The 15,174-nt window shown below is 45.5% G+C and overlaps 1 protein-coding gene across 1 annotated transcript in view; it reads left to right on the top strand.

Moving 5' to 3' along the window:
• GALNT17 (polypeptide N-acetylgalactosaminyltransferase 17) overlaps window positions 1-15,174 on the top strand; it is a 278,401-nt gene that overhangs the window by 134,594 nt on the left and 128,633 nt on the right. Inside the window, exon 4 of the mRNA XM_055000990.1 lies at window positions 12,984-13,158. Coding sequence (XP_054856965.1) covers window positions 12,984-13,158 — 175 coding nt within the window. The remainder of the gene's footprint in view (window positions 1-12,983; window positions 13,159-15,174) is intronic.

Below are 15,174 nucleotides of genomic sequence, written 5' to 3' on the forward strand. Positions count from 1 at the left end.
GCAGAAGAAAGGTCTGAGAATAGCATTCCACAAACCAACCAGAAAAAGCCCTTTTAGAAAGAAGGTATTCCCCCTGTCTAGCTGGAACCTGCTGCCTCCTCAGGTTCTTCTTCTCTTCTTCTTTGTACAACAGACATTGTTATACTCCAACACAACCTGCCTTTCAGGGTTGTCATGAGCATAAAATGGAGGGCAGGGGAATGACGTAAGCTGCTTTGGGCCTCCATTGGGAAGAAATGGGGGGGGGGGTATAAATGAAATGAATAAGCAAGGCACCATTCATGAGGTTCTGCGGCAGTCCCCCTTCCAGACTCTTACCAAACCAAGACCAACTGAGCTTCATCAAGACTGCTAGCATCATGCACTTTTCAACTGTGTCTTGGGAAGAGTGTTTAGCACCTGCTCTCGCAGTGCTATTCCAAATTCCCATTGAGCAGTCCCCCAGAGAAATTCCTCCGTACAGTGCTTCCAGGGTGATGATAATTTTGCTGAACTGCCAATGGACCACAGTTCTGTAAATCAGATTGCCATTTAAAGAACCTTGAGTTAATTTCAGTAACCAGGAAAGATAGTTTCTCACCGAGAGCAAGCAAACTAATTACGTTCTGAGTATGTGCCGACAGTGGCTGTCCCGCTGTGCTATTTGGTCTGATGAACTGAATGCCATAGGTGTAAAAGTGGGTCATTCACTTAAAAGATGTCTTTTTATCAATTGCAAACAGAATATGAGTTTCAGAGCAAAGGGTGCTTGGCTTGTAATTAAAATGAGTATTGTCACCAGGGGGATATTTGCAAAGCGAGCCCATTATTTGCAAATGTCGCCCTCATCACTCTCTGGGACCACCTTCAAGTTGTTTACAAGACATTTCCAGGATGTCAGTGGCCCTAAAAACAATCTCACTGACCAGTCGGAAGCAGACTGCGTAAACGCAATGAACCAGTACATTGCAACAATGCTCCCCCACTCGCACCTTCCAGACTGCACGCATGCAAATAAATTGGCTCAATTTTAAATTGCAAGCGACAGCAATTTGATTGTATGGGGCACTTGGTTCTAGAGAAAAATATGGCCAGTGTGATTGCAGAAAGGTGGAGTTTTGAATGCCTTATGGTTATGTGCGTAAATTCAACCATAGTTCATTTTAGTCTAACCAGATTGTAAAGCAATGTATGTACAAAACTCTAAAACAACTGTGCTTTATGGCAGACTCAAGGCAAGCATAAATTCATGCCAGTTCTGACCCAGCAATCATGCACTGGAAAAAGGGAAGAAGGAAGTGTTAAAGATTCCCAAGAAAGGGCCCACAGAATAAACAGGCAGGGCTAATGGGTCCAGCTGGGTTTATTTTTTGCCAAAGCATCAGGAGGAAAAGGAAAGTAAAGCAATTGTTCTGTGTAGGGCAGCTGTTGGTAACTGCAGTTGGAACAATTGCAGAAGGTAATGGAAGATTAGTCCTTCCCATCAGCTTGTGGGATATAGAACCTTCTCCAGATAACATATACCTGGATAGACCAGGTGAGCCTGATCTCATCAGATCTCTGAAGCTAAGCTGGGTTGGCTGGAGGCCACCAACAAAGATGAGGGTTGCAGAGGCAGGCAATGGCAAACCACCTCTTGCCATGAAAACCCTGCCAGGGGTCGCCATAAGTCAACTCTGACTTGAGGGCACTCTCCTCCTCCTCCTCCTCCAGATAACATAGAAAAGTTACATTTGAATCATGCCCCAGATTTGAATATGGGAGGAGATTGCAAGATGACCCCCCCCTTTAAAATCCATTAGCATCCCTAGTTTTGTAGATTGCCTATAGCAAACAACCTCCAAGTGCCACTTGCAGTCACGGGGTGTTCTTGAGTCTCCTGTCCAACTATCTCCCATCTTGCTGAACAAGTAATGTTTCCACCATGAATATTACAGCATCTTTTTCCTTTGGCAAAGCAGCCATCTGTTGAAGACAGGAAAGCCCTCAAGGATTTCTTCAAAAAGGCACTTCAGACACCAGCCTCATCTCATTAAAGCACAAGCCTATATGTACTTTCCCCTCCATGAAATAACATTTGCTGTGATTGAAGATACTCATTAGTGTCCTTCATAGTTCACATCAACAACCCACGGCGCTTGTTGATCATCATCAGACAAAGGCAGGAAAGAGTACCAGTTTTTGAAGACGTGCACAGGTCACAGGCCACTTGCTTCCTCTGAGCTCATGGCCAAACTCAGTGAGATAGGGTAGCCCTGTTTCTGATTCACGTGTACCCTCATTCATGGATAAAGCAGACCATGGAGATGAAGGGGTGTTACTTCAGAAGAGGTACTCAGGTGAGGAGAGACACGTCCTTCTTTCTTTACCACCACCACCCCTCAGTCAGACATTCTTCTTGCAGCCTGGCCTGATCTCAGTACTGGAGCTCAGTTGGGTAACAAATGCTTCCAGTGATGGTATATGTGTTGTTATGTTTATATCTTTAGCCCATCCTTCCCCTTCCCCTAAAGAGTTCAAATGGCTTGCACAGTCCTTCCTCTTCTGTTTAGCTTTAAACAAAAACCCTGCAAATAGTCTGGGCCTAGGGTTGCCAGCTCCAAGTTGGGAAATTCCTGGAGATCTGGGGGGTGACACCTGGAGAAACCTGAAGAACATGGGGTTTGGGGAGGGAAAAGACCTTGGCATGGCTTAATTCCATAGAGTCCACCCCCCAAAGTAGCCATTTTCTCCAGGCGAACTGATTTCTGTGGCCTGGAGATCAGTTGTAATTCTGGGAGATCTCCAGCCACTACCTGGAGGCTGGCAAACCTATCTGGGTCAAAGTCACTCAGTAAGCTTCATGACACTATGGGGCTTTGAATCCGAGTTTCTCCAGTCCTGCTCTGATATTTTAACCACGTCCTCAGGGCAGGGGGTGCAGACCAGCAGAAACGAAGGCCCAGACTTTTAAAAAATTCTCATTTGCTTTAGCTGTATCTACTAAACCCTACCACCGGAAGGAGAACTCTTCCATAATAAACACTCGTTTAGGGGTGTGCAAGCCAAAAATTTTCGGCTATAGCCGAAAGTAGAAAGCCGAAAGAAGATTCTCTATCGTTAAAGCCGAAAGCCGAAACAAGAATCTCTTTCGGCTTTCGACTTTCGGGATTCTTTCGGCATTATTTCGGCATTCTTTCGGCTTTTTTCTAAGGGAAAATGCCTCCGTCTTCCAGGACGCCTGGAGGAGGCATTTTCCCACCGAATAAGCCCAAAATTGGTGGGGACCTTCCTCTAACCCTTCTCTAACAACCACCCAAGTTTCAGACAGATTGGACTTTGGGGGGCCATGTTATGGCCCCCCAAAGCAGGTCCCCCCATCCTCCCATAAGAAAGCGAAGGAGCAGCATATTGTTAGCATGCTGCTGCTGATCTTTCTTCATTATTTCCTATGGGGAAAAAATGAAGAGGCAGGCTTCCTTTGCCAGGGGTGGCATTTTGCATGCAAAATGCCCCCCAGCCCTCAGGGGCCCTTCTCCCACCCCTCCTCCCACCCCCCACCAAGGCTCAGCCTGCTCCCACTTGGGGGGGCCATTTCATGGCCTCCCCAAGTAGGTGCTCTAATCTCTACCACTGACAGCTGGGGGAGGCTTGTGTTGCCAGGGGTGGCATTTTGCATGCAAAATGCCCCCCAACCCTCTGGGGCCCTTCTCCCACCCCTCCTCCCACCCCCCACCAAGGCTCAGCCTGCTCCCACTTGGGGGGGCATCTCATGGCCTCCCCAAGTAGGTGCTCTGCTCTCATCTCTACCACTGACAGCTGGGGGAGGCTTGTGTTGCCAGGGGTGGCATTTTGCATGCAAAATGCCCCCCAGCCCTCTGGGGCCCTTCTCCCACCCTTCCTCCCACCCCCCACCAAGGCTCAGACTGCTCCCACTTGGGGGGGCCATTTCATGGCATCCCCAAGTAGGTCCTCTCAGCCCCTAAAGTCCACCCCTTACAGCCCCACACAAACCCAATTCCCCCCCAGCTGCCACACACAGACCCAAATCCCCACATTAGCCCCTCACAGACCCAAATCCACCCCCACCTGCCCCACACCCATAACCCCAGGAACAAGCTGGCAAAGGCCAGCCCTCTCCCTTTGTTCCCTATGCTGGGAACTTCTAAACTCTCTTTCCCTGGGCAATTCTGCACAGCCCAGGGGTGCCACAATGGTGGGCACACTTCTGAGTGCCAGCTGGTCCCTGTGAAAGAGCACCTGAACCACAGACACCCTCCCTCAAATTCCCCCACCACCTACAGAGATGGCTGGCCAGCCAGCCCCATTGTTCCCTATGATGGGAACCAACTGCACAACAAAGAATAAAACAAGAACAACACAAAATAAAGTTTTAAAAAAATTATTTTCTCCCTTCCAAAGTACAAGTAGGCAAAGCATTATGACACATTACACCAGCAGTCCCCCACACAGAAAAATTAAAACAAAACTCACTTAACATCAGAGAATCACAAAGCATGATTCCTGTCAAAAACACTTTATTTCTTGAACAGCTTTAGGTTACACAGCAGGGGGGAACACCAAAGGGCATGGCAGCACTATCTTGCACAAAAATAACACAACTCACTTAACATCAGAGAATCACAAAAACACAATTCCTGTCAAAAACACTTTATTTCTTGAACAGCTTTAGGTTACACAGCAGGGGGGAACACCAAAGGGCATGGCAGCACTATCTTACACAAAAATAACACAACTCACTTAACATCAGAGAATCACAAAAACACAATTCCTGGCAAAAACACTTTATTTCTTGAACAGCTTTAGGTTACACAGTAGGAGGGCACAACAGGGCATGATAGCAATGTACTACAAAAAATAATACAACCCACTTCACCGTTTTTGACAGCAATTGTGTTTGTGTGATTCTCTGATGTGAAGTGAGTTGTGTTATTTTTGTGTAGTACACTGCTTTCCTGCTCTGCGGTGCCTTCCTACTGTGTAACCTAAAGCAGTTACATAAATAAAGTGCTTTTGACAGCTATTTTTTGGGGTGATTCTTTAATGTGAAGTGAGTTGTGTTATTTTTGTGTAAGATACTGCTTCCATGCCCTTTGGTGTCCCCCCCCCTGCTGTGTAGCCTAAAGCTGTTCAAGAAATAAAGTGTTTTTGACAGGAATTGTGCTTTTGTGATTCTCTGATGTTAAGTGAGTTGTGTTATTTTGTGTAAGATAGTGCTGCCATGCCCTTTGGTGTTCCCCCCTGCTGTGTAACCTAAAGCTGTTCAAGAAATAAAGTGTTTTTGACAGGAATTGTGTTTTTGTGATTCTCTGATGTTAAGTGAGTTGTGTTATTTTTGTGCAAGATAGTGCTGCCATGCCCTTTGGTGTTCCCCCCTGCTGTGTAACCTAAAGCTGTTCAAGAAATAAAGTGTTTTTGACAGGAATCATGCTTTGTGATTCTCTGATGTTAAGTGAGTTTTGTTTTAATTTTTCTGTGTGGGGGACTGCTGGTGTAATGTGTCATAATGCTTTGCCTACTTGTACTTTGGAAGGGAGAAAATAATTTTTTTAAAACTTTATTTTGTGTTGTTCTTGTTTTATTCTTTGTTGTGCAGTTGGTTCCCATCATAGGGAACAATGGGGCTGGCTGGCCAGCCATCTCTGTAGGTGGTGGGGGAATTTGAGGGAGGGTGTCTGTGGTTCAGGTGCTCTTTCACAGGGACCAGCTGGCACTCAGAAGTGTGCCCACCATTGTGGCACCCCTGGGCTGTGCAGAATTGCCCAGGGAAAGAGAGTTTAGAAGTTCCCAGCATAGGGAACAAAGGGAGAGGGCTGGCCTTTGCCAGCCTGTTCCTGGGGTTATGGGTGTGGGGCAGGTGGGGGTGGATTTGGGTCTGTGAGGGGCTAATGTGGGGATTTGGGTCTGTGTGTGGCAGCTGGGGGGGAATTGGGTTTGTGTGGGGCTGTAAGGGGTGGACTTTAGGGGCTGAGAGGACCTACTTGGGGATGCCATGAAATGGCCCCCCCAAGTGGGAGCAGTCTGAGCCTTGGTGGGGGGTGGGAGGAAGGGTGGGAGAAGGGCCCCAGAGGGCTGGGGGGCATTTTGCATGCAAAATGCCACCCCGGGCAACACAAGCCTCCCCCAGCTGTCAGTGGTAGAGATGAGAGCAGAGCACCTACTTGGGGAGGCCATGAAATGCCCCCCCCAAGTGGGAGCAGGCTGAGCCTTGGTGGGGGGTGGGAGGAGGGGTGGGAGAAGGGCCCCAGAGGGTTGGGGGGCATTTTGCATGCAAAATGCCACCCCTGGCAACACAAGCCTCCCCCAGCTGTCAGTGGTAGAGATTAGAGCACCTACTTGGGGAGGCCATGAAATGGCCCCCCCAAGTGGGAGCAGGCTGAGCCTTGGTGGGGGGTGGGAGGAGGGGTGGGAGAAGGGCCCCTGAGGGCTGGGGGGCATTTTACATGCAAAATGCCACCCCTGGCAAAGGAAGCCTGCCTCTTCATTTTTTCCCCATAGGAAATAATGAAGAAAGATCAGCAGCAGCATGCTAACAATATGCTGCTCCTTCGCTTTCTTATGGGAGGATGGGGGGACCTGCTTTGGGGGGCCATAACATGGCCCCCCAAAGTCCAATCTGTCTGAAACTTGGGTGGTTGTTAGAGAAGGGTTAGAGGAAGGTCCCCACCAATTTTGGGCTTATTCAGTGGGAAAATGCCTCCTCCAGGCGTCCTGGAAGACGGAGGCATTTTCCCATAGAAAAGCCGAAAGAAAGCCGAAAGAATCCCGAAACGTTTTGGCTTTTTTCTTTCGGCTACCCGAAACGTTTCGGCATTCCCCGAAACGTTTCGGCATTCCCCGAAAGAAGCCGAAATACTTTTGTTTCGGCATTCTTTCGGCATTCTGAATGCCGAAACGCACATCCCTACACTCGTTTAAATAAAGTATGGAATCAAATTAGGCATCTTTCAATTGTTTTAATTATAAAATATAAGCATATGTATGCAAATGAAAAACAGTTCTATTGGCCTTAGCTAAAATCCTTGTCCTACTAGCCAGACTCCCCTTCTGTTCAGAACTCTCCAAATATCAGGAGTTTCTTTTCTTCAGCATTTTTATCTTGCGTTCTTGATATCCATGGCAACCAGGCGACCTCAACCAATCTTGGCCTTGGATCTCTGAAGGAAAGTTCTAATATCCTCTGGACGGTGAGGATGAAAAGTAACCCAGCGTCCCTCTCCTCCTCATGTCTCACAAGGCGAAAGGTTATCAAAGCTGAAGATTGACAGATACCCATCACAGCTTGACTTGGGTTTCCCTCAGCCATTAACTTCTTTTGTAGTGTTTAAAAAGAAGGGAGTTTCTTTCCATCCTTCTCTATGTGCTCAAACAGGACAGACGTGTGAAAAACAAATTTGGCTCTCCCTTGCAATCCATTCTAGTTGGGTGGCTGGAGTGCAATGCATGTTGAGCTTCTTTAGGGACTGTCCCATGGAAAGCGGCTGCCGGTCAGAGTAGACAATACAGAGCTGAAGAGACCAATGTCCTGACCTGGTATAACTCCATTTCTTATATTCAAACCACCAAAGCTTAGCTCTCTTACACTTATATTGCACTTTTCCGCAAAGAAGTTTAGGTCAACATGCATGGTTACACTCTCCCTTTTATTCACATGACAGCCCTGTGAGGAAGCTTAGACTAAGAGTGACTGGTTCGTGGTCATACAGTTAATTTCATGACAGACTGAGAATTTGAATTAGGGTCTCACCAGTCTCTTTCCAGCACCCTAGCCATTATACACCGTTACCTCTTGCAAATATGCTACCCACCCAAGGTCAGGGAATCAAAACATTTTCCTGTTTACAAAACAACAGATAACATTTTGCTTCCCTTTCCTTTAGCAAATATTCTCCATTTGGCTGTCTAGCTCCTTCATCCTTGATTCTGAAATGTTGGATACAGATGTTCTAAATACACAAATAAATACTGAATCCATCGCCTAAGCATGGGCCAGGAAACTTTATTGAATGGCCTTCTGTTGGGAACAACGTGGGAAGCAGAACCACTTCCGTACAGGAGTATGAACATTCTAATCCCTACCTCCTTGATGTTCCTCAGAAAGGAATGTGGCCTACATAGCATAAAAGAAAACTGGAGGCTGCCAAATTGCCACAATTACATACATGTGCAGTACAGCTGCTTTGACGTGGTGGTGGGTGTATATGTGGGGTCCTTCCTTTCTGCTTCAGCATAGAAGAAATACAGAAAAAAAAGAGATCGCTAGGGAGACAGCTGTGTGCCAGTAACGTAAGAGCTCGTTTGCACTTGGAAGAATGCATGCATGAAGTGGGAATAGGGAGTTTGTTTTTCTTGACGGTGCCCAAGAGGTTTGGCGTTGCTATTTCCTGTGTCTATCTTTCTCCTTTGTGCCTTTTTTTATTGTAGCAATTTCTGTTACCATTTTTCTCCAAAGCTGGTTGATTTTATAAACATCACTGGTAGCCTCTGAATGGAGGAACGGTCCTGATTCTTCTAGGGTCCCAGTAAAATTCTGAGAATGGCCCCATCCTTGCTTTTGGCTGCAGAAGCGTCTTCTCTTCCTCATCTACTGTTTATAGCGACGTCTCCTCCTTTGTCCTCTTTCAGTTCAAGAGGTTGACAGGGAAGGAAGATTACAATTGTGGCAGGAGAGACAGGACTGGTATTAACATGGCCAGCAGAGCATTATATGTGATTCATTCCCTGCATTTTGTCCTCAAAACACCCCTGTGAAGGAGATGAGGCTGCGAGTGGCTGGCCCAGGGTCACCCAATAAGCTTCATAGCAGAGCAGTGGTCTGAATACAGACACCAAGTCCTACTGTAACACTCTAAGCAATACCCCATGGTGGCTTGGAAGCAGAATGAATGATCTAATAGAGTTACGTGCCTCCCTATTTTCTCTGAACAGCAAGAAGTTTTAGGGGCTGGATTCTCTGGCTTGGTTCGCTTTATATGAGTATGGGTTTCTGGTAATATTTGTTTAATTTAGAAATACAGAACAGAGCAAAGAAGAAGGCATAGAAGCGCTTAACTAATAACTGTTGTGTCTAGAGATGGGCACGAACCGCATTACGAACTTCAAAAAACCACAAAATTGGCGATCGCGTGATCGCAATCCAGCAGTTCGTGATTGTCCACGGCAAACGAACCAGCGTTCGGAAGAGGCCTGGTTCGGTGCGTTTGGCCGCGGTTCGGGAAGCCAGACAGTCAGGCACCATCAATCAATTCCTCTGGCAATGGAGCCAGGGGAATGCCTGAACTCTGTCTGCGCTCCTTCTGTCGCCCTGGAAACCTGAATGGAAGCCCAGCTTACCTTGATCGGCAGGTCTTCCTTCCAACCATGGAGCTGCAAAGCGGTTACAAGTTGGGAGAAGACACCCGGGGGAGGGAGGAGGGAGGGGTGTTCTGTAGCCATGGGCACTCCAATCTCATCCCTGCAAACCCTGATAGGCAGCTCTGACGGCCAAACACAGACCTCCTGCATTTCTCAATGAGTCCTCAGCTTATAAATAGCTGTGGGCTGCCAGGCTGGGTTTCACTTTCAGCTAGCAGTGGAGTGGGACAGAGCTGCTGCTTGCTACTTGCTAGCCTTTGGGGAGAGACAGAGAGAGTATAATTGAGCTTGGATTTTTGTGGGAGTTTCCTGGGGGCCTCAGATTGGAGAGGGTATAACTCCAAGATCCCTATTGCAATCTTGACCAAACTTGGGTGCTGGCTGGAGGAGAGCCTGCTACACACTCCCTGTGAATATGGGCTCTCTAAGTGCAACGAGGGCCATTCTGAGCATCACGAACCGCAAACCAGTTCGGCAATGGGAAATGTCCATTGCGGTTCGCGACTTTGGGATCGTCATCAGCACCGAACCACAAACTGCAGAGTCATTAATTTTTTTTGGGTTTGTGCCCATGTCTAGTTGTGTCTTTCATTTTGTTCCTTTCTTCCGTACATGCACATACACCTTCCCTCACCTAGAGAGGTCATTTTCCACAGGCTCTGATGGGTACTATCAGGGACTGCTTCCTAACAATTAACGCCCGCTCCTTGAGGAAATATTCCAGGCTATTAACTTAACAAAGGAACTGAAAGCCAGCAGCCATAACAATGGGAAGAAAATCCAAGGCAATCATCAGCTGTTATCCTGGGTGATGAAACCTCTCCTTCTTTGTTGCAACCTGCCAACACTGATGAGATTAAGTCGGAGTTGTGTTTCTAGAATTCATCTGATAGAGCTGGTGGCTTTAAAGGAAATGGCTGCCTGCCAGGAGTTGTAGCTTAACTTTGGGGATCGTATAGTGGATTCCCTCTCATTTTCTTCTACAAATTTAAGGACTTGCGTTGTCTTTTTTTTTTTTAAGAACAAAAACCACCTGCGAATCCAATTCCCCAGATGTTGAACGTCAAACAAAAGAGCTGTTTCTTTTTTGTTTGTTTCTAATGGAAACAGCGACTGTCGGGGAAGGGAAAAAAATGAGAAAGGGTGATTAAAATATATGGGAACGCCTAGGGAATGAAAAGAATGTTAAGTACCTTGAACAAAACCCTCTTTTGATTTAATACCTCTTTCAAATTAGCATCATCCTTTCTAATTATTGGATGAATATGTGTACCTCTGTCAACTTGGCATCTCTAACCACACTGGAGTGCTTTCTAGTGCTGTGCTAGTGATACAATTCTGTAAGGACTGCTCCTCCCCCCCCCCCCCCGCCCCAGTTCTTTTAATTGGTGGTGCTGTGATCCTCATAAATTGCATGTTTAGAGAAATTGAACTGGCCCTGCTTGCAGTGTCTTGTTTATCCTGAGCTGAGCACTCCATGCTCTAATTGCTGATTTATTCACCATTGAAAAGAACTATTTGAGTGCCTTTGCGTTCACACCATTGGCACCTTCGGATTGCTGCAGCTGATGGAAATTGTAGTTTTGTTGACCTTCTGCAGTTTCTCATCAACCCGGGTAGGAAGGTGAGCTGAGGAAAGCTGGGAAGAGTAATTCACGGAAAAGAGAGGCCCTGGTGGGAATACATCTTTTTTAAAAAGAGTCATCACGGAAGGTTATTCTCCTCTACCTTTCAGAGACATAAGGAAATGTCTGGTAATATGGAGGCATCTAAGTGTTGCATTCATGTGTTGTGGAAGCCTATGGCCGTTTTCACATGCCCTAACCCTCCAGAAAATCATGCAAAACTCACGGCAAGAAGCATCTTCCTAGCGCAATTTTCCAGCACGATCCCGTTTAATGGCATGTTTTCTGACATCATTGTGCCATTAAAGGGGACCGTGCCAGGAAATAGCACTGGGAAGACACTTCATGCCGTGAGGTTACACACACGTGTGAAAATGGCCTGTGTATTAGGAGTATGTGGGTCCCTGTGATGCCCTGATGGTGTGTTCCCATAATATGTGAACTGTTTGATACATAGATTTTGCATTTGTGTGAACAGAAGCTGTTCCCATATGGAGACACCATGTGTTGCCCAATTCACACATTACAAGATTACGCGTAATGTGCTGCTGAAATACACGGCTGATGGACTCCCACAATGTTTACATGGAACACCATTATAATGTCTGCAGAGGGCTAGTGAACATTGTCATTGTAAAATGTATCATAAGCTAAAAACCATAATATATGAATCGTATACCTTTGTGCAAATATCATGCCAGTTTTCAAATATTGGTGCTTTTTCTGGTGCTGGCAACAATGATGACCTGGTTTTGCTGTGATTCAAGCTGCTGCCGGAAGAAAGGTCTTGCAAGATTTCAGGGTAGCATGGAGCCAACATGGGGAGGAGGTTGCAAAGAACTGGGATAGAAGGAGATGGGGATGAGAATATCCAAATGGGCCTGTCCTTGATAGAATGTTTCTTAAGAGGCTCAGTTCAGACAGTGTCCCAGGCCATGATGAAAGAAGCTTATATGATTTGGAATGATAAATGACATAACCGACGATGCCATTTTAATCAGTCTGGTAAACCAAAATCCAAAAATCAGGGTTCGAAATGGGGTTGCAAACCACAGTTTGATGTGATGACCAATTTGACATACTATACTTATGGCTTTTAGTCCAGTGTGAAAGATTAATAGAAAGAGGTATACTGAGCAGATAAGAAACCAAATGGTGATCTCTAAACATTGGTTTGCCCATGGCTGTGGAAGGACAAATTTGACTTGCTGTCTGAATTGGGATAGAAGTTGAATCAGGTGTAGGAACAGCTGTACTGACGCCTGGGGCACAACGGAATCATAACCACAAATGAATGACCAGATTCTCCCTCCACCCTGGCTGATTAATGTTGGAGGAGAAATTCTCTCTGCACTACATTTCATTCCTTCTTCATTCTAAAAAATTCCAAAATTAATTCTGAAATTGGGACATGAAGTTTGCCATAGCTTTCAGGACCTTTGCATATTTTTTTTCCCCTGTTTGGTTACCTATATGCATACACAAGCATTGGTTAAACATACACAAGCATGGGTGGGGGGTAGTTGTGAATTTCCTGCATTGTGCAGAGGGTTGGACTAGATGACCCTGGTGCTCCCTTCCAACGCTATGATTCTATGGTAAAAAACAGTGATCTTGGTGGGATCATACGTGAACGTGTTTTTGTGCAGTGTTTTACTGATGTGCACATATCCCCCTAGCAACAGTGTACAACCATACAAAAAAAAAATCTTGATGTGATCATATTTACATGATTATACACAGTGCTTCATCAAGGCACATGTATAGAAGAGAGAAAATGACTTGAATTGTGGCAAAGCATGCCTACGCAGTATCCTGTACAAATATAACAATAAAAATTGTGACTGCATCTTCACTGGAATGAAGGTCATGCAAGTGGGGGATGTCATTTGAAAGGAAGGTCATATGAGGTCAACTTGCAATTATACGTGACTTGTTTATAGGACTTCATGGGAATGAATACTAGAGGTCTACTGGGCCCACGAAGTGACTTACCTGTTCAGCAATTTGGGTTTCTTCTTCCAGAGGAGCTGAAGGCACCCCTAGAGGAGTATGTCAACAAGCGATACCCTGGCCTTGTGAAGGTAGTGCGCAACCAAAAAAGGGAAGGCTTGATCCGTGCTCGCATCGAAGGCTGGAAAGTGGCCTCTGGTCAGATCACTGGATTCTTTGATGCCCACGTGGAGTTCACAGCAGGCTGGTAGGTGTCGCATTAAGACTGCATTTAAAATTAACCAGTATTAGTTAACAGAAAACTGAGGGTTTTTTCCTTTGTCCAAAGATGCTAAATGTTTTTGAACAAGGGCAACGTGTATATTTTGTGTTCTTGTATAACTTCAGGATGCATTAACTGGTCACTTTCCCACCATTGCCACTTTGTAGACAACATGGTGACCACATGTTATCAAGAGCATAACAGTTTGCACATGCTCCCATGATACACAGATGCTGAATTATATGTATGTATGTATGTATGTATGTATGTATGTATGTATCTATGTATGTATGTATCTATGTATGTATGTATGTATGTATGTATGTATGTATGTATGTATGTATGTAACATCTGAAAAGGTCTCTGGTCTTTTTTGTTGCACCCATGGCCACCACATCTTTTTAAGTGGATATCATATTACTGGGGGGGGGAAATGAAATCTGGCCCTCAAGTCATAGTTGACTTATGGCGACCTCTGGTGGGGTTTTCATGGCAAGAAACTAACAGAGGTGGTTTGCCATTGCCTGCCTCTGTAACCTTGGTCTTTGTTGGAGGTCTCCCATCCCATTACTAACCAAGACTGGCCAGGCTTAGAGATCTGACGAGATCAGGCTCTCCTGGGCTATCCAGGTCAGCATATTATGGGAAACAATGCAGGGGAAAAAAACCCCAACCAGACCAAAGGGTCGGAACTCCGCTATAAGGAAAAGCTCAAAGGTCTGGGGGGGGCAGGTTAGCTAAGAAAAGAGACTATTAAGGAGAATTCGAAAATGCTTTATGTAAATCTGTGGTGCCACAGCACCTGTCCATGTATTTCTTTCACCAAACTGTGAGTATTTGTGGACATTCTGCAACCACATCCATCCTTCCATCCTTCCATCCATCCATCCATCCATCCATCCATCCATCCATCCATCATTTGTTTGTTTGTTTGTTTGTTTGTTTGTTTGTTTGTTTGTTTGTTTTTGATATACATATGCCACTTCTCTCAAGGCCTGCTCAAGGCAACTATCCACTGGGCAGCCAGTTGGGTGTAGTGGTTAAGAGCGGCAGGACTAATCTGGAGAGCCGGGTTTGATTTCCCACTCCTCCACTTGAAGCCAGCTGGGTGACCTTGGGTCAGTCACAGCTCTCTCAGAGCTCTCTCAGCCCCACCCACCTCACAGGGTGATTGTTGTGGGGATAGTAATAATATATTTTGTAAACCGCTCTGAGTGGATGTTGAGTTGTCCTTTTTTTTCTTTTTTTTATAATTTTTTTTTTTTTTTACTAAGAGGGGTGGGGAAAAGAAGTTCATATTTTATCACTCTAATACATTGCACCATTCAATCTAATACATTTCTTATCACATCAATATGTTCTGCAGATCAGCTATTTGTTTACAAATTTTTCCGTTCATTTTAGATAACGTTCATAAAAGTCTTCATCTTAACTAATAGCTAGGTTAAGTTGTCCTGAATATTGTTTTTGTTGTTATTTTCCTTAAATGAGAAAAAAGCACTATTCAGACACAGGCATTTTGTCCTTAGGTCCTTACCCTCCCCTTCTCATATGCATACATGAATCAGATTTGTGCAACCTCAAGCTGTATGCCCGTGGGAAATGGCATGGAAGAGTTTAATCTGTGTTCGGTCTGTGCTTTTGACTTGCTCTCACAGCCAGATCATCTATGGTCAGGAACAGTGGATTAGGGGTAAAAAATTCCAGGACTCTTGGTGGTCTAGAGAGCTGAAATGAATACGTTCACATGAAGCTGCCTTTTTCTGAATCAGACCCTTGTTCCATCAAGTTCTGTATTGTCTGCTCAGATTGTCAGGATCTCTGCGTGGTCCCTTTCATATAACCTCCAACTTGATCCTTTTCACCGGAGATACTGAGGATTAAACTGGCAACCTTTGGTATGAAAAACGGATGCTCTACCAGTAACCTTTTACTTTAACATATTTTCACACCTCTTGGCACCACTCCACCTTCCCCATTAGTTTGCAATCAGCCAACTTT

Source organism: Eublepharis macularius, chromosome 17 (genome assembly GCF_028583425.1).
Source record: "Eublepharis macularius isolate TG4126 chromosome 17, MPM_Emac_v1.0, whole genome shotgun sequence".
Classification (NCBI taxonomy): domain Eukaryota; kingdom Metazoa; phylum Chordata; class Lepidosauria; order Squamata; family Eublepharidae; genus Eublepharis; species Eublepharis macularius.